This window comes from Rosa chinensis, chromosome 7 (assembly GCF_002994745.2).
Source record: "Rosa chinensis cultivar Old Blush chromosome 7, RchiOBHm-V2, whole genome shotgun sequence".
Classification (NCBI taxonomy): Eukaryota; Viridiplantae; Streptophyta; class Magnoliopsida; order Rosales; family Rosaceae; genus Rosa; species Rosa chinensis.
The window spans coordinates 47,702,600-47,726,781 of NC_037094.1; the positions used below are offsets into that span (position 1 = coordinate 47,702,600).

The 24,182-nt window shown below is 37.2% G+C and overlaps 3 protein-coding genes across 5 annotated transcripts; 2 read left to right on the top strand and 1 right to left on the bottom strand.

Annotated features, from left to right (window-relative positions):
- Positions 1 to 5,087: 5,087 nt before the first annotated feature.
- LOC112178813 (fructose-1,6-bisphosphatase, cytosolic) lies at positions 5,088 to 8,832 on the bottom strand. Its single transcript, XM_024317040.2, has 12 exons — positions 8,537 to 8,832; positions 7,692 to 7,739; positions 7,456 to 7,530; positions 7,287 to 7,348; positions 7,114 to 7,180; positions 6,891 to 7,004; positions 6,599 to 6,685; positions 6,240 to 6,310; positions 6,083 to 6,148; positions 5,820 to 5,906; positions 5,509 to 5,584; positions 5,088 to 5,392 (listed from the first exon to the last, which is right to left on the bottom strand). Exons 1-12 carry the CDS (start codon positions 8,693 to 8,695, stop codon positions 5,291 to 5,293), a joined length of 1,014 nt encoding a protein of 337 aa, XP_024172808.1. The 5' UTR covers positions 8,696 to 8,832; the 3' UTR covers positions 5,088 to 5,290.
- Positions 8,833 to 14,792: 5,960 nt separating this feature from the next.
- On the top strand, positions 14,793 to 19,227 carry LOC112180083 (cytochrome b-c1 complex subunit 6-1, mitochondrial). The gene is made up of 5 exons (XM_024318598.2): positions 14,793 to 14,879; positions 15,459 to 15,528; positions 17,624 to 17,708; positions 18,851 to 18,940; positions 19,018 to 19,227. Coding segments are annotated over exons 2-5 (210 nt in total). The 5' UTR covers positions 14,793 to 14,879; positions 15,459 to 15,526; the 3' UTR covers positions 19,051 to 19,227.
- Positions 19,228 to 19,687: 460 nt separating this feature from the next.
- On the top strand, positions 19,688 to 23,404 carry LOC112178041 (zinc finger BED domain-containing protein DAYSLEEPER-like). 3 transcript variants are annotated; one of them, XM_040511978.1, is made up of 4 exons: positions 19,688 to 20,345; positions 20,590 to 20,854; positions 22,563 to 23,067; positions 23,154 to 23,404. In XM_040511978.1, the coding sequence occupies exons 2-4, from the start codon at positions 20,624 to 20,626 to the stop codon at positions 23,243 to 23,245; spliced, it is 828 nt and encodes a 275-aa protein (XP_040367912.1). In that variant the 5' UTR covers positions 19,688 to 20,345; positions 20,590 to 20,623; the 3' UTR covers positions 23,246 to 23,404. The 3 variants fall into 2 exon arrangements, 2 of the variants coding, with proteins under 2 accessions (XP_040367912.1, XP_040367913.1); XR_005803933.1 differs by lacking the exons at positions 19,688 to 20,345; positions 20,590 to 20,854 and adding an exon at positions 21,359 to 22,454.
- Positions 23,405 to 24,182: the final 778 nt, after the last annotated feature.

Sequence of the window (24,182 nt, forward strand, 5' to 3'; positions counted from 1 at the left end):
GGAGTAGAAGAAGCAAGAGTAGCAGTTTGGTTATGGCATCGATGTTTAGGCCATCTTTCTTTTGGATATCTTAGGAAACTACAACCACATTTGTTTTCAGTCGTTAGTGATTCTGATTTTAAGTGTGAAGTTTGTGAACTGGCCAAAAGCCACCGGATTTATTATGCTCCAAGTTTTAATAAAAGTTCAATTCCCTTTATGACCATTCACTCCGATGTTTGGGGCCCGGCGAAGTATTCTACTTTCTCGGGTGCTACTTATTTTGTTACCTTTATTGATGAGTGTACTCGAATAACTTGGGTTGTGTTACTGAAGCATAAGGGAGAAGTCTTTAAAGCCTTTTAGGAATTCCATACGATGGTCTCTTCTCAATATCAAAAGAATATCCAAGTTTTTTAAACTGATAATGGCGGTGAATACATGAGTAATGCAATGGCTGATTTTTGCCGCAGTCAAGGAATTCGTCACCAAACCTCATGTTCCTATACACCACAGCAAAATGGGCTAGCAGAATGGAAGAATCGTCAGTTGTTGGAAGTCCTTCGTGCCTCTCTCTTTGGTATGAATGTAGCCCGTGAGTATTGGGGTGAAGCCTTGAAGTCTGCAGCTTATCTCATCCATCGCACTCCATCTAGTGTGATTGATTTCGAAACTCCTCAGCAGAAGTTGGGTAGATTGGTCTCTGCCCCGATACTACCTAATCTAGAACCCCGAGTTTTTGGGTGTGTGGCCTATGTACACATACCCAAACATCAAAGGAGCAAACTTGATCCCTGCGCCAAGAAGTGTATCTTTGTTGGTTATGCCGAATTCTAGAAGGGGTACCGTTGTTATGATCCTCAGACAAAGACCTTTCATGTTTCTTTGGATGACTCTTTTTATGAAGATGAAGCATATTTTAAAAGGACAGGCTCTGATTCTTCTCTTCAGGGGGAGAATGGAAGAGAATCCTCAGAAGAACTTCTCTAAACTTGAATACATTGAAGAGCAATTGACGCAGCAGACGTGGCAACATTTTTTTGAAGAGTCAAACGAGGGGTTTGACCAGTCGAGTAACCCTCCAGAAACGCAGATTTTCGACCAATTGAATGATGAGCTTGACCAGTCAAACCAGCTTCATGACAACGTTGACCAGTCGAAGTCCGGTACTAATTTTCCCTCTTCTATTTCTCCTTCGACACCATTGCATGAGGATACTTCTCGGGAGTCCCTTCCACAGGTAAATCCTTGCCAAGAAATTGTTCTTTATAATCCTAGTGAGTCCATTCAGTCATCTGTTTCTACAAAATATGTTGAACCTAGATATTACAAAATCTGTTGAACCTAGATATTCCCAGAGGCCTAATAAGGGAATCCTAAGAAAACAATATGATCCGGACCGTAGAGCAAAAGCCAAATATCCAGTAGCTAATTATGTGTCTACCCATAGGTTGTTTGAGTCATATGCACTAACTATAAATCAATTATCCACTGTGGCTATTCCTAGAAATATGCAGGAAGCATTGGATAATCCAAAGTGGTGAAAAGCAATGAGTGAAGAGATGGAGGCACTACAAAAGAATGCTACTTGGGAGATTGTGCCCTTGTCTCAAGGGAAGAAAACTGTTGGGTGTAGATGGATATTTACAGTGAAGCTAAAAGTACATGGGAGCATAGATCGGTATAAGGCACGGCTCATGGCAAAGGGATATATACAGAAGTATGGAGTGGACTATCAAGAGACATTTTTCCCTGTGGCAAAGATCAATACCATTCGAGTGCTCATGTCCTTGGCTGCCACTTATGATTGGCCATTACAACAGTTTGATGTTAAGAATGCGTTTCTACATGGAGATCTAAAAGAGGAAGTCTACATAGATGTGCCACCAGGGAGCCAGTGCAAACCTGCTGATGTGGGTAAGGTGTGTAAATTGAAGAAGTCATTGTATGGTCTAAAGCAGTCACCAAGGGCATGGTTCGGAAGGTTTACAAAAGCTACGAAGTCATTTGGCTATTGACAGAGTAACTCAGATCATACTCTTTTCATCAAACGCAAATCAGGGAAGTTAAAAGCACTCATAGTATATGTAGATGATATGGTGGTCACCGGTGATGATCTAGTAGAAAGAAAAGCATTACAAGAACATTTAGCTACAGAGTTTGAGATGAAAGATCTCGGGCAGCTGAAGTATTTTTTGGGAATTGAGGTAGCAAGGTCAAAGGAGGGGATCTCATTGTCACAGCTAAAGTACGTCCTTAATTTATTAACAGAGACTGGAATGCTTGATTGTCAACCAACTGAAACACCTATGGAGATGAATCATAAACTTGCTGAGGACAAAGATCAAGTCCCCACAAATAAATCCAGAAATCAGCGTCTTGTTGGTCGATTAATATATTTATCACATACTAGGCCAGATATTGCCTATGCAGTAAGTGTGGTGAGTCAGTTTATGCATGCACCTAGTGAAGAACACATGAATGCAGTTTATCGAATTCTAAGGTATTTAAAGGCTACCCCAGGTAAGGGATTATTGTTTGCCAAGAAAGGAGAATTGACAATTGAAGGTTATACAGACGCTGATTATTGGGCAGGTTCAAAGGTAGATAGAAGGTCTACTTCAGGGTATTTCACTTTTGTTGGAGGAAATATTGTGACATGGCGGAGTAAGAAACAAAAGTTTGTTGCTAGGTCTAGTGCTGAGGCTGAATTTAGAGGCATGGCTCATGGTGTTTGTGAGTTGTTATGTATTAGACATCTATTAAAAGATTTGGGCTTCAGGAGTAAGAGTTCAATGAGTTTGCACTGTGACAACCAAGCAGCAATTGAGATTGCGCACAATCCTGTTCAACATGATCGTACAAAGCATGTAGAGGTAGATCGACATTTCATCAAGGAGAATTTGGACAGGAAAAAAATTTAGTTTCCTTTCATTCAATCAGAGGACCAGTTGGCGGATGTCCTTACCAAGGCAGTATCCGGAAAAGTATTTAACAGCTCACTTGACAAGTTGGGCATGATTGACATCTATGCACCAACTTGAGGGGAAGTGTTGGAATGAGCTGTGAATATTATGTGTTTAATTAGGATCTTGTTTCCTATTGTAATCAGATATCTTATAGGAGTCTAATATCTTGTTTATTACTTACCTTAATGTATAGGGATGTATCAGTATATATTCCCCTTATAGAGAAGAATAAAATCATCACAATATTCTAAGCCATCAGTTCTGATAATAATGACAATCTTAAATAAGTGCATCCATTATGAGATCTGGAGCATGATTATATCACACAAAATTTATAGTAGTTTCATAGGAAAAACTAGCGAGCCTGTGAGCTATTGCATTTGAGGATTGAGGAGCATGAATATCTGAAGCCCATGGAACTTTTACCATTCCCACTCGAATATCAACAAGCACATTCCCTAAATTAGAGAAATCAGATGCAGAAGAGTTAATCACTTGCAAAGCACGCAAGCAATCACTTTCAATGACCACAACCTCAATATGTAGGGCTTGGAAAAGATCCATACCGGATCTAATAGCTAACAACTCAACCTGTTTAGTAACACGGGAAAGTCTGCGTGCGAGGCCAGCAATAAATATATCTTCATGGTCTCAAAGAACACCACTGACTCCACCATTATTCATGAAAGGAAGGAAAGCTCCATCAATTAATGTTTAATTTCAATTGGCTAGACAAAGAAGGTTTCAATTCTGCTGAGCACATAACTTCTGCTTCGGGGAAAAATTTGAAAACCTTTCATATATAGTTCATAACTAAGCAAAATAGCATAAGAGTTTCTGAACGATCACGCCATAACTTATCATTTTGGTTCCTCCATAAAGCCCAAATGATCATCAATAAATGATCAAAAATATCAGGTTAAAGAGTGATAGCTGCTTGCTCCAACATCCATTCCTTAAAGATGAAATCTGAAGATGGAGACACCTGCATGTTGAATGAAGGTGCAGCATGGATTGTTTTTCCCACTTGAACCCAAAAGACATGACCAGTTTCCTCATGTCGGTGATCACATAAAAGGCAACCAACATCTCCTTTATAACCTTTCAAAGTTGGCCCAACACGCGTAGGGAACCAGTTATGAAAGGCCCGCCATAAGCATATCTGAACCTTATTTGGAACCCTGGCATTCTAAAGAGCCTCTCAAAGAAGATTGATCGGATCAGCACAGGAAGTAGAAGCAAAAATGCTATCTAGAACCATGTTTCTTGCCACCCAATAGGCACTCTTAACCAAATAGAACCCTTTTTTTTTCCCCTCCAAATGTCCAAGTAATTATGTCGTCCATTGTGGGAGTGGTCAACCATTTTGGACCTAAATTATGACGGGGTACCTAGAAATAGTACGGTAATGATTAGTCCGTATGACTTGAGCGATGAGTGACAAGTGGCAGCGCGCCCTTGGGATGAGGGGAGTGGAGTAAGGCCCAAGGCAAGTCTTAAACTGTGGGACGCAAAAACATTGTCAAAGGAGGGGATCTCACTGTCAACACATCTTTGTCCCATGATCCAGTGTGTTGGGTTTTCAGCCCATGAGCATGTCCTAAGACAATTAGAATTATTTCATCAACTAGAAAGTATATCATCAAGTCGGTTAAAGGCTTGGTATGATTGTGTACCCATTATAATTATAGTGGCAGACCATTTTTCTGCCCAGTGGATATATGTAGGCAAAAGTTTTGCTAAACCACTTTAAATCCCTGTTGTTGTGTTTGTATTTCTGCGGTATGTTGTGCTTATTTGGGTTTTCGACATCACATATGGACCGATTCACAACACCGTTTTTCTCTTTTTCTCTTCTGTGTCAGCCCAAAAAAATTGAGCCCAAAATTGATGTAAATCATCACAAAGGCTCTTGGGAAGTAAATAAAAGTTCATTGTATATAAACTATGAAGGCATGGTTTATGATACTGGTTTTATCAACTTCTCTTTATCTGCAGAACTCAGAATCTTTAATTTCCAGTGAAGGAGATTCTTCGTCATCCTCTCTTCTATGTAAGCAAAAATTGCTGTTTTGAACTTGCCAACATGAAGAGGGAGGCCGAGATAGCGATCATGCTCAGCGACGCAATTGACTTCAAGGTTAACAAGGGATGTTAAAATTTTTGATCATTTCCTATTTCTATATTCAAACTTGAAACTGTTGCTTGCTTTAAACTAAGAATGTGCATCATCCGCAATTGCACATATAATCCAAATCTAGACCTTATCTCATTGCCAAAAAACACAAAACAAAACAATGCATTTCAAATTAAAACAAACAAAATCTCTATGGTAAAGTTTCTTAAGCAGCCTTATAAAGTCGTTTAATTTCCTCGACATCGTCATAGCTTCCAAGGAATATTGGGGATCTCTCATGTATCTTCTCTGGAACCACATCAAGTGCCTGCAATATTAATCGTTTAAGTTGTTACCTAAATTCTTCAGAAAGACATAGTTTGGTAAATCTAATCTCGTATTATAATGTAAGCAAAAACAAGACAATTAACGATAAATTGATACCCGCTTTTTGCCAGTAAAAGATTGCCCTCCTGCTTGCTCAACTAGATAGGACATTGGGAAAACTTCATAAAGGACTCTGTTTCAATGAATTGTATTCTAGTCAAATAGTCAATTGCTAAATATATGGTTACAAAAGGAAAAATCAGTCTCCGAATTAGTTGTATGCATCTGTTTTCATCAAAACGCAATTTATAATTGCCAAAGGCTTCATGCATACGGCAGAACTTTGTCATCAAGACCACAATTACAATGCAGGAGTAGATCAATAGCGAATAGATGTAAAAGGAAATTTGTTGATTTTGGCACAGTACCGTAGTTTCCCATTTGGGCTTTTCTTGTCGCCAGGGTACAAAAAGATGCCACCATATAATAATGTTCTGTGGACATCAGCAACCATGCTGCATTAAGTAATAAACAGTAGTATTAGTTATATATATCTGACTGAAAATGGGAATGAAGAGTAGATTTATGGATCAATGATAAAGAAGCTTAAAATCCGATCGACTTAACAAAGTAGTCTGGCATGAAAGGCATGTTTTTAGACAAGGACATGGACATGATATTGAACTGATACCTTCCAATGTATCTGAGAGACTTGGCAGATGAACCATCTGTGGGAAACTTGCATTTTCCCACATATCTGGAAGAAAAATGAAGCAATTACAAATTCTTTTTCTTTGATAAATTACTTCCAATTTAAAATTCTTTATAAGAGCATAACTTGAACATACTCGGCAGTTTGCTTGTCCCAGTTTTTTGCATTTCCTTCATTTACTGAGTAAATATTTCCCTTGTTTGGAATCTGTAAAAATTAAAATAACTAGCATAAACATATAGCTTTTATACATTCTGATCTTTGGTGTCTATGCAACTTTCAACTCCTGACAAAAGTGTGCATAGGTGACTACTATAACCACAAACTTATCAACAAGAGATGACAGTAAAGAGCTTAAGGCAACTAATATATATCTAGATATTTAATGTGCACATATAATAATGTATTATTCTTACTTTGAATTTTGTTTATATGTCTATACATGCAAATTAACCACATGGGAACTGAAAGTCATGTCAGATGAGGTATACATACCTTAATATTAGGGTGGGTTAATATAAATTCCCCAAGGGATGGATCAAGTGTGAAGCCATTGACTCCATTTCCAGTACTAAGCACCAGCTAAAATTGAACAAGCTCTATAATTACAATTATTACTACTAACATTGTAATTTACAACAGTTATGATATTTTCTGTACACTAGTACCCATTAGCAGGTAGCAGGTAGGATAAAAAGAATTAGTCATCATGAAATTCAAATAACATTTAAAAACAGAAAGGAAACAGAGGTCTATGTATATTGCAGATAAAATTGATCATTTTTACCATGCAAGAGCTTCCATACATGCAATAACCAGCAGCTACCATATTACTCCCAGGGCGTAATACATCATCAAGAGTTGGATTTTCCTTATCTTTCACCATGTAAATCCCAAAGATCTAGAAGCAAGAGAATATACAATTTAATTTATGTATCACTCTGAGATCAAATTGACAGCAACTTTAAGCATCTAGAAGCTAATGTAATTAGAAGGATAAAGGGATATACAGTTCCAATGGAAACACCACAGTCGATGTTGGAGGATCCATCCAATGGATCAAAAACAACAATGTACCTGCAAACATCAACATATGTATTTAGTGGATATATACATATCCAAGACTACCTACAGATCATATTTATAGGAACACAAATGATATCTTAAAAAATATATGCAGAACCTTCCACGCTTTGATGGTTCCACAAATGTAGCCTCTTCATCCTCCTCGGAAACAAGAATGCACTGATAAAAGGGTAAAATTTAGGAAGAAGAAAAGAAAACAAATACTCAGGAATTGTGATTGAACTTGAGTAAATGAGACAACTGAAGAAGTGCTTCAACAAACTTACAGTGCGACCACTGCTAATTAATGCCTTGACAAAAACTTCATTTGAAAGCACATCCAATTTCTTTTGTTCTTCACCCTAAAAATGATATACCCAAAGTTCATATGCAGTTTATAAGTTTGATTTCATTATATACAGATAGAGGTACAAAAAACATAAGACATACAATACAATGAAGTTAACTATTGATAAGATTTAACTTGACTTTCTGAAACTCACGAGACACCCAAATAATTTACCTGAACATTTGTCTCTCCAGCAAGTCCAAATAGCTTTGCAAGGCCGGCCTGAAATGACAAAATATATATGGGAGAAAGATACAGCTGGTTCTATATAACAAATATAATTTCATTTTCGATGCTGATCAAGAGCAGACTCTATACAAATATAAAGGAAACTAAATTACTTATATTGTGCAGTAGGCTGATATTGTTCAAACAGAAAATAATGCATCTTCACCCCTCACAAGATATAAGACTATTTTTTTTAGAACTAAAACATAGAGAATCAGGTTTTTCTTTGTATAATTTGTGATTGAGGCATGTCTTAGTTCTGTTATTGCGGAATCTGATGCCAAGCTTCAAAGTTAAGAGTGTTTGGCTAAAAATGGGGACCTTATGCAAGTTGTTTTTTTACTAATTACATTCCTAGGGGATATGATGTTGTACCCTCACCCTCTAGCTCATAAGCTTGGCATTTTGTAGCAATCCTCACCTTGGTTGTTCCCATTTGCAAATTGACATTCAACTCTCAGTTAAACAAATGTTGACCACAAGACGAATTAAAAAAAAAAACAAAAACAAAACAAAAAAAATCTCAGCCGAATGATTGGCAAGGAAAGATAATATGATTATCAAAAGATGGGAAACTCCCATCACCACTTGCCCTTAACAGCATAGAGCCACGATGGCATAGCTCCAATCATCCCTGTCACTTAGAGAGTTGGGGCATCACCACACGTGCCCTATGGATTTTGACTTTGGTTTCAGGGGAAGAGCACAAGGTGTTGGATGAAATCTCAAAAGCTAAACCGTGGAATTGTATGCAGACAGGCCATATTGAAAGAACGAAGAAGAAGAATGACCTTGCTAACAGCAGAGCAGACAAATTTGCAGCCGAGAACTATGTGGTTGAGTAAGATGGTGAAATCACCGCGTGCCTCAGGATGCTTGGACTGCTCATTCAGAACAAAACGAGTGATGGTCATCAGGTCAGTTCTATGAGCTTCAGCAGCATGATCCATCTTCGATCACCCTCGATTGATATCAGTAAATGAATAAGGTGGCTAAGCGAAGCTATGAAGCTAAGGAAATGAAAAGGATCGGCCCGTATATAGGAACTAATTCTATGGATGTGGTATCCAATTCACAACGCATTCAGTGGTATAATATATTCCACATTTCTAGGATTGCAACTTGGACCAATTAAAATGTTGGTGCTAGAATTGGTTTTTTTTGTTTTTTTTTTCTTTGGAACAGGAAACAAAACTATGATGAGGAGGCGAGAATTGGAAACTAGGCAAGAAGGCAATGCATCATCATCAGATCACCATGCTTGCTTTGATTGGCTTAGACCATTGTCACACACATATTAAGCTTACAGTACACTAACTACACAGAATTCCCTTTTATTCAATCTCATCAATAAGTTTAGGAAAAACCAGACACATGAATTATTGGCCTTCTATACTGTATTCATCACTACACACACACACACACACACACACACATCTACAATATATTGATGATTCTAATTATGCAGAGGAGTGACATTTATTCATGTGGTGGTGCTGGGGTGGAGGCCTGAAAATGGTGCTCCTTGAGCGGTGGAAGTGATATCGCGCTCCCATTGGGAAGAAGTCAATTCCGGCACATCAACAAAACTTGGAGCTCTGATTGCAACATTAAGATCTCTATAATATAGGAATCTTGCCATTCTAACTCTTCTGTTCCAAACACTTTCATCACTTGCATTGCCTTGGTATGCTTCCTGGTGTTTTTATGCTAGATAGTGAATGATAATAGAAGGCAAATGGTGGAAGTAGCACCTGATGTTACATAAAGCAGGCCCTTAAAATTCTTGACGCTTAAGCTTTCCGGAAATTAGAAGTTGTATTGTATGGACACTCATGACTCGGTGTCAACCAAAAATAATTAGACTTGGTATATATTCCCTTTTAGAAAGGCATGAATCATAAAAAGAAATAAAAATAATAAAAAAGCACAATAGAAACAATGCAGTCACTACTCACAAAGCCTAATCCTCTAAATAACGCAGTCACTACTCACAAAGCCTAATCCTCCAAATCTAAAGGTTGCTGTTGTTGCATTATATCCCTTGCAGTAGTGGCTCATGAATACTTTCGCATATGGAGAGTTGAAGAAAGGCAGCGGATATACTTTTTCTTTTTTTGAATTCCTCTGTGCAGTTGGATACTCTGCCTATTGATGATGTTCTCTGGTTTGAATATAGGTACATTCTCCAAATAATTTACCACAAATAAATCCCTATCTGAGCCAAATTTTGAGTTGGCTCTCGTTAGCATCTCAATGTCTGTTACATTTAGTTTCAATCGTTGGATGGTGAGCATTGACGACAAATTAGCAGTGTAGCTTGAGGTTAGGAGCAATACAATAAACAGCCACAGTAAGCAACTACTCGAGTTAAGTTGTTATTATTTTTCTACATGAAACTATTGTTAATTTATAATTAGCTGAAGTACATGTCTGATTTTGCACTGACCTTTTTCATATAAATAGGTTATATGCTTGTACTATGGTTTGATTTAGTACCAACTCTGAGAAAAGAACAAAGAGGTGAAGGCGAACCAAGTTGCTGTGCCAATCTGATTCTTCAATGTGCCATTGAATTCTGGGATAGACCGGCACTCCAGAAACCATATAACCAAGACTGTGTAGACTAATACGCCACCACTCGCCGCCAAATTTTCCAGGCCGGTAAGAGTTACTATCATTGACAAACCAGACTTGACATAAGGCTGAGTGATTCCACTTTGTCCAATGGGTCTGCTAGTACGGTGAAATCACCAACAGCAGCATCAAAAGTCTTCCATTGATATTTCAATGAGCAAGCTATATAAAACCAATTAAATTCGAGAAAATAATAAAATAAGTCCAAATAAAAGTTACACAAGTATCATTGTTTTAGTCAAAATGAAAGTGGGTAGTCTGTGAATTAGACAACAAGATTTTTAAATTTCAGAGTTATTATTCGATCTTAATACTTGGCTGTTAAGTACGAGATTACTATATGATGATCTTGAATCCTGCACAGGAGATTGAGGAGAACATGGACTTAAAAAAAGATGGAAATGAACGTTTTAATTACCTTAATATTGATTTGTTCTACCAGATCATCATAGGAGCCATCAACGGCGTGAAATTCATAGAGCAGAGGGTAGTACTCCAACCGATTTAGAAGGCACTTGGGCCTTTACAAGTTACAAATGCGCTCTGAAGGAAGTTGTACCTGGAACCCCAATTCTTATTGGCTTCCCAGCACACTTGTGTTACTGTACCAACACCATCACTTTTGTTTTTGATTGTTTCTTTTAAAAGACTTTTTAAGAACCCAACCTCAACTGGTCTCCAAAAGTCCAATTCTTTGTATCTGTTCCCTTCCACAATAATTATGATCCAGACTATTAGAAGTACAACACTTCCCCTCCTTTGAAACCCATATAGTTGTTCAGCACTGTATTTAACAACACCTGAAGTTTTGTACTATTCCTTTTGGCCCTGTGCTATACGATCCTTATATAAGATCATATTGTCGAGGAGCATAAATTCCTAGACTGGAGTTATCTTCTTCTGGGAACTTTTTTTGGAATACCTTATTGAACTTGGCATAGGAACTAGTATTATTGCATAGCAGGCCTTGAATCACAGAGTTCCTTCCATCTCATGGTTGACTTCATGAGGATCAAGCAAACTAGTAATACTCTTGTCTCTTCCTACAAGTCTCATCTTCTTTGCCACCTTGAATAGATTAGTGACTTCTGGTAAAGATGACTGAAGAACGAAGAACACCCGAGATTGGAAGGGTGGCCAGGAGAAACTCTTCTAGTTCACCTCAATTAGGATTAGACAGAGAAGAAATCAGTAGGAGAACCAAATGATGCTTACTCTTTGAACCAACATCCTGGAGAGCGTCAGATAAAAGAGCTAGCATCCCATCATCAGCACCATGACCATCATATAAACTGGTACATAACAATAACCCTTTCCCAATAACTGTACAGAGAAACTACATCTGTCAGGCATTAAAATTTCATTTAAGCAGCACCATATCACAATTGCCACTACTCGATCATAACAAAAATGGCCAGTCGTACTTGCATTAGAGGTGGGGTTATAGTAGATTGGCATGCATGCTGCAAATGAAATCACCGGAACTTGAGCTCCATTTCCACATCAGCTACTAGAGCTGCTTCCTGCCAGGTCTCCATGCCAATTATCATGATAGCTTCTTGTCTTTTCTCAACTCTTCATCTGCAAGAAAAATTAAACGAATTTTGTAAGTACTATGTACGAATTATATATTTATATTGGCATGGCTTCTTTCTATATCATCATGTTTTTATTTACCAGCAGAAGCAGCAATTAAGGGATCTCTGTCAGAATGGTTGTTGAAGTTTTCAGCGACTATATCCCATAACAGTTTTCTGTTCTCTACCCAAACGAGAGTTCAAATTAACTTTCTCATTTTAAGCTTCAGCTCCATCGGAGAGGGTAATGATAATGAGCTGAGGAAGCAGATGCCAAAGTCTTTGGACTTTGTTATTGGTAATTGGTTTTATTTTAAATTTTCTGGCACATTTAGATTACAGAACCTGTACTGCTTAATTAACTTGTATATATGGCTACACTGTTCTAGATATACATACATCTTAGCAGATGTAAAATACACCAATGCATCTTGCAGAAAAATTGCAATATGATTGTGGATGCCCTTTCAAGATGCAATTTATCTGATGAGATTTTTTTTTTTTTTTTGACTTTGTCAAGGGGAACTCAAAGGCTTCCTAGGCCCAAGATAAACCCCTTCAGCTCATGTGAAATGCTCTAACTGTGCATTGCAGCACAGTGCCTGGCCACTTTGACAGCTTCGGGTTCGAACCTAGGTTGGGGAGCACACCCAACTAGGCAAGAACCACTATGCCACTTGCAGTGGTTATTTATCTGATGAGATTAATTGGTGCTATCTTTTTTGAGCAACTTCCTTCACACTTTTCACAAGTTACTAACCTTGTATTAGATTCCCTTCTTTTCTTTTTTTTTTTAATTTTTTTTTTTAGAGAATGTGGGTGTCAATCTATTAGTAAGTAAAAGTAGATAATGTTACACAATGACTTACCCACAATTGGATTATAACAAGATTGAGCGATGACCAGAAAACCCTAAAGTTATCTAAATAACGTTACCTTGAGATTAAGGTCAAAGTAATGAGTACCCTAACACTACTAAGGAAAGATCCGAGCGAACTCAGAAACTAACCATAGTTTATAGGAAGTAAAATTCACACTTCCCATTTTATAATCTACACTCCATGTTTTTTTTTTTTTTTTTGGTACTTAACATCATATATTTTACAATCCACACTACAAAGAGACGAAATTTAAGATATTAAAACAAGAAACATGGAGTGTGGATTGTAAATTGGAGAGTATGAATTTCACTCCCCTAATTTATTCATGTTCCCGTAAGACTCCCTACTTAGAGAGAGTGTCCCCAGGACAACAGAAATTCACATCCATACCCTATGCCTTAGGAGGGTTATCGGTTGCAACCAATGTTTTAAAATGTTAAGGCGTAAATCGAGGCGCCTTTGGGAGAGCCTCACAAATCGTAAACCTTACGATATAAATATTTATAAGTAGAATATTAATAATATAGGGAAACAAAATTATTCACGGTCACTAATAATAATTCTTGATAATTAAACTAATAGGAAAAAACAACAATTTATATGTGTTTGTGTGTGTGTAATAATTTTGGCCATTTTAAGAGATCCTTTGTGAGACTCACTTTTTGATCACATATCGGCATCTCAACCGTTCAGTTTTTAGGTCTCCATGAGTAGATTACTTCGACAAATTTTCAGCCAAATTGATAATTGTTAAGGTATTGAACTAGAAACTGACGTACCAAATCTATCAAACATGAAATGTTCATGTTCATAATAGAAAATCACGATTATAAATACCACCCAAATGATCATCAATTGGGCTGAAAATTTATAGAAATGTTCTACTCATGGAGACCTAAAAACTGAATGCACGGTTGAGATGCCGATATGTGACCGAAAAGTTAGACCAACTTTTTGGTCACACACACATACATGGCTTTTCTAGTGAAAGATTCCTTTTTTTTTTTTTTGGTCATTTTAAGGAATCCCTTATTAGACAATTTAGACAAACTTTTCGGTCACATATTGGCATCTCGACTGTCCAATATTTAGGTATCCATGAATAAATCACTTGAATAAATTTTCAGCCAAATTGATAATTATTAAGGTACCGAACTAGATCAAATCAATAGACGAACTAAATCTGTCCAACTTAAACCGTTCATATGTATAATGGTAAATCACAATTATGAACACCTTAACCATCATCATTTTGGCTGAATATTTACAGAGGTGATCTACTCATGGAGATCTAAAATTTGAACAGTGAAGACGTCAATATGTAATTGAAAAATTATCCTATTTAGCGATACCTTAAAATGGATCTCTTAGTGGAAGCGACACACACACACACACACGTGCTTTCTAGTGTGGGATCATTTTTTTTTTGGTCATTTTAAGGGATCGCTTATCGGAACAACTTTTTGATTTCATATCAACATCTCCACCGTTCAGTTTTTAGGTTCCTATCAGTAGATCATTTCTGCAAATTTGCAACTAAATTGATGATCATTAAGACATCTAACTAGATCAAATCAATGAACAAATTGAATCTGTCCAACCTGAACAGTTTATGTTTGGAAATGTAAATCACAATTATGAATGCCTCAACGATCATCAATTTGGCAGAAAATTTGTAGAGAAAATCAAATTATAGAGTCCTAAAAACTGAATGATCAAAATACTGATATGTAACGGAAAAGTGAATCCCACATGGAAATAGCAAAAAAGCTAAGGTCAAGTAGCTGTGTGGCCTATTTGAACCACCAATTAACTCGGTCCAACCGGTTTGTTCGAGTGAAGACTGAAAAGGCGTCTTCTTTTTGTCTAAATTTTTTTAATTTATTTTTTCTGTTGGGAACTGACGTCCTAAAAAACGTCGTTTTTGCCAATATCATTAAAAAAAAAAAAAAAAGAACCCCAGTACGCGACCTATAAAGACGCTGTTCTTCTCCATTCGCGAAGGTTAGACAGTTTTCTTTGCCCAAGTCCACGATTTCGTAAGACTCTCTCCTCTCCTCTCCTCTCCTCTGTTATATGGATTCAATTTCATTACTGAAGAATTTAATTGATTGCTGGTTAGAGTTCGATTAACAGGGTGTTAAGTTTTACAAATCTACGGTTGTTTGTTTTTGATTGATTCAAGTTTCTGATCTATTCATTGGGTTTTCTTCTACACGCCTTCAATTACTTTCTGTGAATGTTTGGTGCTTAGATACCTGCCTTGCCCTTATAGATTCTATATTTTTGGTTTTTTCGCTTCAGATTCTATGATCTTATTATCATAATCTACTGAAAATGCTAGATTCTTAATTCAACTAAGCTTAATCGTTTCTTGAAGATCTAGTTCCAGCAATCATTGCTGGTCTTTTTTCACTACTGTATTTCTGGTTTCAGTATTCCCTACATGGTGCTAGGGTTTTTTTATTTATTTTATTTATTTTTTATTTATTTTGTATGGTGGTCTTATATTTTCTGCTATATTTCTGTAGTAGTGTAGACTGCATTTTTTTTTTCCTTCTTTTCATTTCCAATTTAGTGTGTTTTAGAGTAACTTTTTTGTTGTTTGCTTGATGCAGTCAGGTAGCTTGGAGGCTCCTTCGTACCGAGTTTTGTGTCTTCTCAGCTTCTATCGGTATCTTTGCTAATGTAAGTGTTGTAGTTTGTTTTATTGTTAACATATTTGTCATATATGGCTTCGGTGTACAAACTTCTAAATTTTGTTTGCATTCCGTAATACGTGTGTGTGTGTAAATAGATAGATAGATAGATAGAGGGAGAGAAAGGTACTCCCATATGGAAGGGGTCCATTAATTTTTTGGGAAGATTGCAAATAATGCCCACAGGCCTTCTACATTAATGTTCGTAATAGTATGTTAGGATTTCCAGCATCCTCAGTTGTTTAATGTGTGATTTGATTTAATGTCTGGTACCTCCGAACCCAAAGCCCAGCAACATTATCTCACTGCATCATATAGGAAGCTTCCCGAGTTACTGGTCTTCTTGAATGTCCTTAACATATGGTTATATTACTCAACCTACTGGTGTTGAGCCTTGCTTCTCGGCACCTTTAGAGTTACAATACAGCTTCACCTCTAAATTTATTTTCCTGAATATCTCTTGTCTTCTTCACTTTCCGAAAATGCACCAAATTATTGCTTTCACCACTTTCCTTGGATTAGTGCCTCTGTTTACAGATTGGGATAGAGCTTAAATTGATTTGATATACATGACTCTTCATTCCCGGTTTTACAATAGGTGAAAACTATGAGGTAGCACCACCACAACCCATTATTGTTTCTGTCTAAGGTAGGAAATGACTTTGATCTTGTGTACATTTGAAAGAAGTCAGAAAGAGAATGCTCTACGAAGTCGGAAATGTTAGATAAGCAAAAGACGCCAAATTAAATGACCATTCTTTTAGTAAGAAAACCAAGTTGTATCATCTGGAGAGGTGGATTTTTACAGCAAGGTAAGTTCTTTGTATGAATAGAGATTGCTGTAGAATGACGTATACCATTGAGCTTCAGTACACAAATTTATCAAGTAACTTTGAAGTGGATATCAGCTCTTGGTCTTCTAATTTGTTAACTTTAAAGCCAAGCTTATTCTTCAAGTCACATTTGTTTTTGTTATTGGGTGATAAAAAGTGACATGTGAGTTACTAGTTGGCGTTGCTGATTGATGACATGACAATACAAATTACAAATCGCTGGTGACTACTTAGGTTCTACTCCCTGATTCTACCTACAAACGTTAACTCCTCATAATAGCAGATAGCTGCTTACGTGGCTTCGTATATTAACTGTCTTTTCAGTTACACTATTAGTTAACCATTGGATTGATGCACTAATTTTGTCCACTGATCCTGATAAGGGCAAACATATATGCTTTACTTTGTGATTTTCAATGTTATATTTACTTTTAATATGAAATTTTAGCAGAGTTGAAACTTGAAATGTCATTTATAAATTTTGATACCACATATGATGGTATTGTTCCATAATCACAGTCTGTATGGCTTTGGATTCCTCAATGCTCCATCTGGCTTTATTTGTAATGCCCTCCTGCATATTGCTGTTTGGTGTATCCCTTGTCTTGTAGGCATCTGTGATTCATGGATACGCCAAAAAATTTGTCATCCATTGTCTTTGCTACATCTGATACAGATATGGCATGGATATGTATCAGATACTCCAAATAGAGTATAACTTGAGTATTCAGTAATTTTGACTTTACACTGAAGATACAGCTGGAGATGTTTTGGTTAACAGAGGTATGCTAGATACTTTTAAAACATGTGTTAAGAATAAAAACAGAAAACACACTCTGGCCTACATTTGTTCAACATCGTGAAATCAAGAAGGAAGCTAGGGTTCAGCCTCCATTCAAGACAAAGAACTAGAGAAGAAGAGGAGGCGAATCATAATTTGTGTATCCATGAACCTTTGGTTCTTTAATTTTGCATGGTGTCTTGAAAGATGACAGAGAATCTTTTTGGTTTTATTTTTTATTTTTTATTTTTATTTTATTATTTTTTTTTTTAATAACGTATGGCATGTTGAATCTTTCATGTTTGATTTTGTGTAGAATCATTAAATCAGTGGAAATGATTGTTGCAATGTTATTCAACACTTCATGTCATATCACATCCTGCATCCTTGTCTGTGCCTCATAGGTTAGCACGCCTACTTGTATGGGTGTAAGCTTTTTTTCACTCATTATTTATTCTTAAAATATTTAGGGCGGACGAGGAACCTGTTGATCAGAAGAAGTACCTTGAAGACTCCTGCAAGCCGAAATGTGTCAAACCATTTCTCCAATATCAGGTATTTTGCAGCATTTTGGAAATTTGTACTTGATATTGTTGGCCAGTTAAAGATAAACTATTATTTTAGAAGACAAACTATTGTTCAAGTACATCTGCATCTCTGTGGCTGGTATCTTTTAAATCATCCGTATGGACACAGCAAAAGTTAGTTGTCCCATTGTCTATGTTTGAAACGAGTTTGCTAACAGACTCTGTAAACCATTTCAAAGTAAAGAGTAATGTTTTTGGGTCCTGTTTGTGTTATGTTTCCTTTCACCTGCCCCTCCAACTGCATCGCCATCTCAAAAGTCTGTTAGTTGTTTATTATGCAACCAGAGATGACATCTCATTCATAACCTGGAAAAGTTTTATATATATATATATATATAGCTGGCAACAAAGGATCATTGTTTCAATGATATATTGCTTGATTTGCTTCATTTTCAATTCTTCATCTCTTTAAATATGACATAAAAATGATAATTCTCCTTCATTTGAGCAACTAACTCTGTTCAGTCCCATATTTCATGAACAAACCATTAGACCAGTCTTTTCTTGTTGCTTCACTGTGGTTGCAATGTAACCTACATCCCAGGTGATGACAATAAGGATAGTCAAAGTAGTAGAATTAAACTGAAGCATAAAATGATGCCACATCAGGTAGGCATGAAAGACATAGAATACTCATGATAGATCCTTTGCATAATTAGACCTGGAGGTGTGGTATTCTTTGTCTGGTTGAAGAACATGATTTTTCTTTTTCTTTGGTTTTTTTGTTTATTTGAATACGGATCTAGTAGTGCAATATTCAAGACTTATAACCTCAGCATAGGGAGATGATAAGTTCTATTCATAATGAAATATACAAACAAAAGAGATAGAGTCACTGAAGCTCTGGTGGTTGAGGTGATTGATGCACTACGTTTTCCTTTGGTCAGTCTGAGGCACGAGGTCTTTTTTTCTGAAACAATTTATTGGAGATTTTATTTTATTTTTTTCTCTAACTCTACCAAGCATGTTTCTATGTTTACTGGAAATTGACTGGTGATTCACCGAAAATAGTAGAGAAATATAGAAGGGTTAGCAAGTTAGATGGTGTAATCATCAACTGTAATGTGTATACCTCATATATACTGTGAATTTCATCATAATTTGTTACAGGCATGTGTTAAGAGGATCGAAGGTGACGAAAGCGGCCACAAGCATTGTACTGGACAATATTTTGACTACTGGTCTTGTGTAGACAAATGTGTAAGTATTGCTTTAAAATTATATTGAGACCGATGTATTTATACTCTTGTATCTTCAGCTAAAACAGTCCAATGCAGGTTGCACCAAAGCTCTTTACTAAGCTGAAGTGATGTGGCGTATTCTGTACACTGAGAGCATTTTTCCTTTCTGATTTTGAAACGTTTAAACGTTTCAGAACGCTGTATTTTATTACTGGAAGCAGTCTGTGATGTTTGGTGAATTTTTTCAGAACATGGACACTTAAGTTTCAATCAATAAAAGAAGTCCTTTGTTAGAATTCATTGATAGAGAATTGCCTTAAATTATGAATTATGGTTCTCTTTTTTCATTCTTTCTTTTTTCCTCACAGCCCGACGGAAACTAGAGAACACATCATTACAGTACAGAATATGGGTTATATGTGGAGTACAGTATTTGTCAAAGCAAACAAAAATACAAAATAGCCTGATCACCTGTAGTTGTGGTGCCTTAAACTAGTCTTGTTTATCAGATAATAGTTCTAAAACTTTGCAGTTTTTTATTCATTTTTTTGCATTTGAATTGAATCCATCACCATGCAGTTTTGGAATACGGAGTTGTACATTCAGATGTAGGGCTGGGCATCCAAAACCGAAATCCCGGTACCGTTCCGAAACCGTCCCGAAATCCACCGGTACGGGTCGGGATCAAAATCTGAAAATTACTATTTGGGCCCGTCCCGTCCCGTCCCGTAGAAACGGGCCCGGTACCGGTACTAGCCCAGTTGATCCCGTTTGATCCCGTCCTGTCCCGTTTAAATTAAATAAATTAAATTTTTAATTTTTTATATTACTTGGTTGATTTTAATTGGGTAGTTTAGTCAAATATGTGAGAACACATATTTATGACCACAGCTGATCAAAAACCTTTTGACCTAAAGTCCTAATCGGCCTAAGGCCCTAACTCCCTAAGCCGCTAAAGAACTAACGCATCTCTCTTCAGTCTTCAGTCCCCAAGCTCTCTTCAGTCTTCACTCTTCAGTCCCCAAGCTCTCTTCGATCTCCTGATCTTCTTCAGTCGCTCTCTTCGAGTCTTCTGCTTCTCCACTCTCCAGATCTTCTTCAGTCCAAGCTCTCTTCGATCTCCAGATCTTCTTCAGTCCAAGCTCTCTTCGATCTCCAGATCTTCTTCAGCCCAAGCTCTCTTTGTCCAAGCTCTCTTCGAGTCTTCTGCTTCTCCACTCTCCAGATCTTCTTCAGTTCTTCTCGATCATCTAAATCCCCGATGGCAGTCGATCCCCAAGCTCTCTTCGAGTCTTCTCCACTCTCCAGATCTTCTTCAGTTCTTCTAGATCATGTAAATCCCCGATAGCAGTCGATCCCCTAGCTCTCTTCGAGTGTTATCTTCTTCAGTTCTTCAAGCACCATCCAAGACTCTAACTCTCTTAGTAAGTAGCCTCAACCTTTCTTTGTTGTGTTTCTTGTTGGGTTTACTGGAAATTGAAATTCACAAAAAAAGATCGGAAATTTCCTATTCTTAAATCTTAATCATCTGTTTCTGTCGAATTTTATTTTGAATCATATGATTCATACTTTTTTTTTTCTTTTTGCTCTCAATCTCTTAGTTTGTTTCTCCAACTATTATGAAACAAAAATACTAACCATAGCTGCTGATTCATACTTCATCTCTAGGCCAGTTATTCACTTATTTGATTCAAATAATTCGATGGCTAGAGCGAAGAAGGTAGCTGCTCGGCCTCATCCAACCGCTTCGGGGCTTGAAGACTCTTCAACTGCAACTTCACCTTCTGCTCCTGGGGAAATTGAAGCTCTTCCTCTAGCAAGTTCAACCCAGCAAGCTCCTACGGGTTCAAACCAGCAAGTTCCTGCTCCTACAAGAGATGAAGCTCCTACGCAAGTTCCTACTAGTGCAACTCAAAGTGATCATTCTAATCCGGTTAGTTCAGCAACTATTAAGCGTAGTTTTGTTTGGGAACACTTTAAGGAGTATGATAAGGTTGTGAAGGGAAAAGATGCTGAAGGGAATGATGTAGATATTGTTAAGAAACGAGCTTATTGTATTCACTGTCCTAGAGGAAAAATAGGTGATTTTGCAGCGGATAGTTCTAGAAATGGGACTTCGGGGATGATTAGGCATATTAATCAATTCTGCAGGTATTATCCCCCAAATATTAGTAAGAGTCAGAGGGTTCTTGTGGGAGATAAATCTCTAGGAAACAAACTTACTGCAGTAGCTTATGATTAAGATGACTATGTAGATGCTTGCGTCGAAATGATTGTTATGGATGAGTTGCCTTTTAGCTTTGTTGAGAAAAAGGTTTTAACCGGTTTTGTGGTAGAGTGTGCCCTTTGTTTAAAGTACCCTCTCGTAGGAAACTAGTTAGAAGGTTCCTAAGCATATATGATGCACAAAAAAAGAACTATCCAAAATTATGAAGGAGTATAGAGTGTGTCTCACAACGGACACTTGGACTAGTGTCCAAAACATCAATTATATGGTGCTTACTGCCCATTTTATTGATGTTGATTGGAAGATGCACAAGAGGGTTATAAATTTTTGTGTTATCCAAAACCATCAAGGGGCAACCATAGGTAGACTTATAGAGTCTTGTTTGCTGCAGTGGGAGATTGAGAAGGTCTTGACCATAACTGTTGATAATGCATCTGCAAATAAGTCGGCTTTAGAGTGGCTTAGATCAAAGATGAATAAGTGTTCATCTTACAAAACAGTTTTAGGTGGTAAATACATGCATGTGAGGTGCACAGCTCACATAACCAATTTGATAGGGGGACATGGCTTGAAGAGGCTGCAAAAGAGTGTTTTAGCCATTAGGAATGCTGTCAAGTATGTTAGGTCTTCACCTAATAGACTAGATAGCTTTAGGAAAGCTGTCGAGAAAGAAAAGCTTCCTCTTACAGGGCTGGTTTGTTTAGATGTCCCAACTAGGTGGAATTCAACTTATCTAATGTTAGAGGCAGCCTTGAAGTTTAAGAAGGCTTTTGCAAGGATGGAGGAAGATGATGATGAGCTTTATCTAGGTTATTTCAAGGAACCAGAGGAGGAATATGATGAGGAAGGCAATGTCGTTCCTAGTAGGAACAAAAGAAACAGAGTTGGGCCTCCGGAGGAACCAAATTGGGACAAGGCTGAGGTTTTTGTTGATTTGCTTAGAGTATTTTATGATGTGACCCTTAGAGTTAGTGCAAGCTTGCATCCAACTGTGCATACAACATTCCATGATGTTGTTACCATGGAGAGAAACATAGAAAACCTCTTCATTGCACCCGAGATGGCAACTGGTTCCGACACTGAAAATGTATTAACTGATATGGCTGCAAATATGAGAAGCAAATTCTTGAAGTACTATGGTGGCTTTACAGACCTGAACCACTTGGTTATTGTTGGACTTGTGCTAGATGCAAGATTCAAGCTTAGGAATTATTCACATTTTTTGAAGGAAGAGGGTATGGATGATGTCGATGTGTAAAGTAGAACCAATGAGATTAGATCTTTGTTAATGGCGCTATATGATGAGGTACAACCGTACAACTCCTTTTATTTCAGTTTTTTGAATATTAGATTTTCTGATCTTATGAGTGTTAATACTAATTTTATGTGTTTATTCATGTTCTTGTTTTTATAGTATGCACCGATCATAGATGGTGGGAGACATATGCAGAGACATCAAAGCCCTACAAGTTCAGGCAGCACAATCACAAATAGAAGCAGCAATACGAGAGTTGGTGTGCGGGGTCAGTTGCTAAACTCTTGGAGAAAGGTGGTCCAAGAGAGTGAAGAGGCTGTAATGGCACATGAAGTTGATCAATATCTAAATGCTCCCGTAGAGTTTGTTGAGGAGGAGGAAGATGGCTTCGATATTTTGTGTTGGTGGAAGATAAACGGACCCAAGTTTCCTGTGGTGGCAGCAATAGCAAGAGATGTACTTGCTGTTCAAACATCCACAGTTGCATCGGAGTCTGCATTTAGCACTGGAGGGAGAGTTATTGATGCTTTTAGGAGTTCATTGACTCCTAAAACAGTGGAGGCTTTAATCTGCATGCAGAATTGGTTGTTGGGAGATGATATTGCTCAAGAGGTAGAGGAGCCTACAATTGAGATCACAGAGTTCTATGAGCAGGCTGAGAAAGGTACCTTGATCAGTTTCAATTTTAGTTTTTGTTTTCTGTTTTCTTACATGTAGTTTCTCTATTACTGACTTTAATTACTTACTTAGATCATGAGAGCACTGCCTCCAGCAGAAATACACGTTCAACAATCCCGAAAGCAAAGGGGAAGGGAAAGGCTGCAGTGGTAAATGTTGACTAATGAGTTTATGAGGTTGTGAGACTGAGTGTGATGAACTGATGAAGGTTTTTTCAAATGTGTTTAATACTTCAAGACTTGTAGTTAACTAGTTTTTATCATGTAATGGTTTGTAGACTTTAAATTTCTTATTTCAGACTTTAATTTCTTGTTTAAGACCTACTGGACTTATTGTTGAATTCATGAATTTGCATTACTGCATTACAGCCATTACTGCTGCATTACAGCCATCACTGCAATCTGCATCCTAGAATGATTGAAATTGGAAATTTTGGATAGTTGTTAAAGTACTTGAGTATGGAAGGAAAAAAAAAAAAAAAAAAAAAAGGGATCGGGTATCCTTAATTGGGCCCGGGCCCGACCCGATCCCGATCGGTTTCGGTACCTTCGGTACCAACTTTGAAAAACGTTGTCCCGACCCGTCCCGTCCCGTATAAAATTTTCGATACCGGGATCGGTATCAGTCAGTAACCGGCCCGTCCTGGCCCGTGCCCAGCCCTATTCAGATGTGAAGTGATCTAAAAATCAAAAGAAACAATAAGCAGATGGAACTCTGCTCAATTAAAAAAAGCTAACCCCTTCCTGAAAGGCTGCTTTAGGGCTAGTTTGAGACTGATGTGACTTTTAAAATAAACTATTGTTACTGTGTTGTGAGAATAATCAATTGTAAATTAAAATATGTTCGTGTTCAGTAAATAATACTTTTAAAAGTACTAACAATACATAAAACAATTTCAGAACGTGTTTTAATTGAAAGTAGCTTCTAAAAGCACTCTGAGTTGTTTCTAAAATCTGTTTCCACTGATCTATAATTTTCAATTAAAGTTGTTTTTTATTTATTTACTAAATACAATAAAATCTAAAATTTTAGACAAAAGCTGATTTTTTTAAAAAGCGAAACAATCCCAAATGGGGCCTTAACCAAGAATTGTTGCTGAAT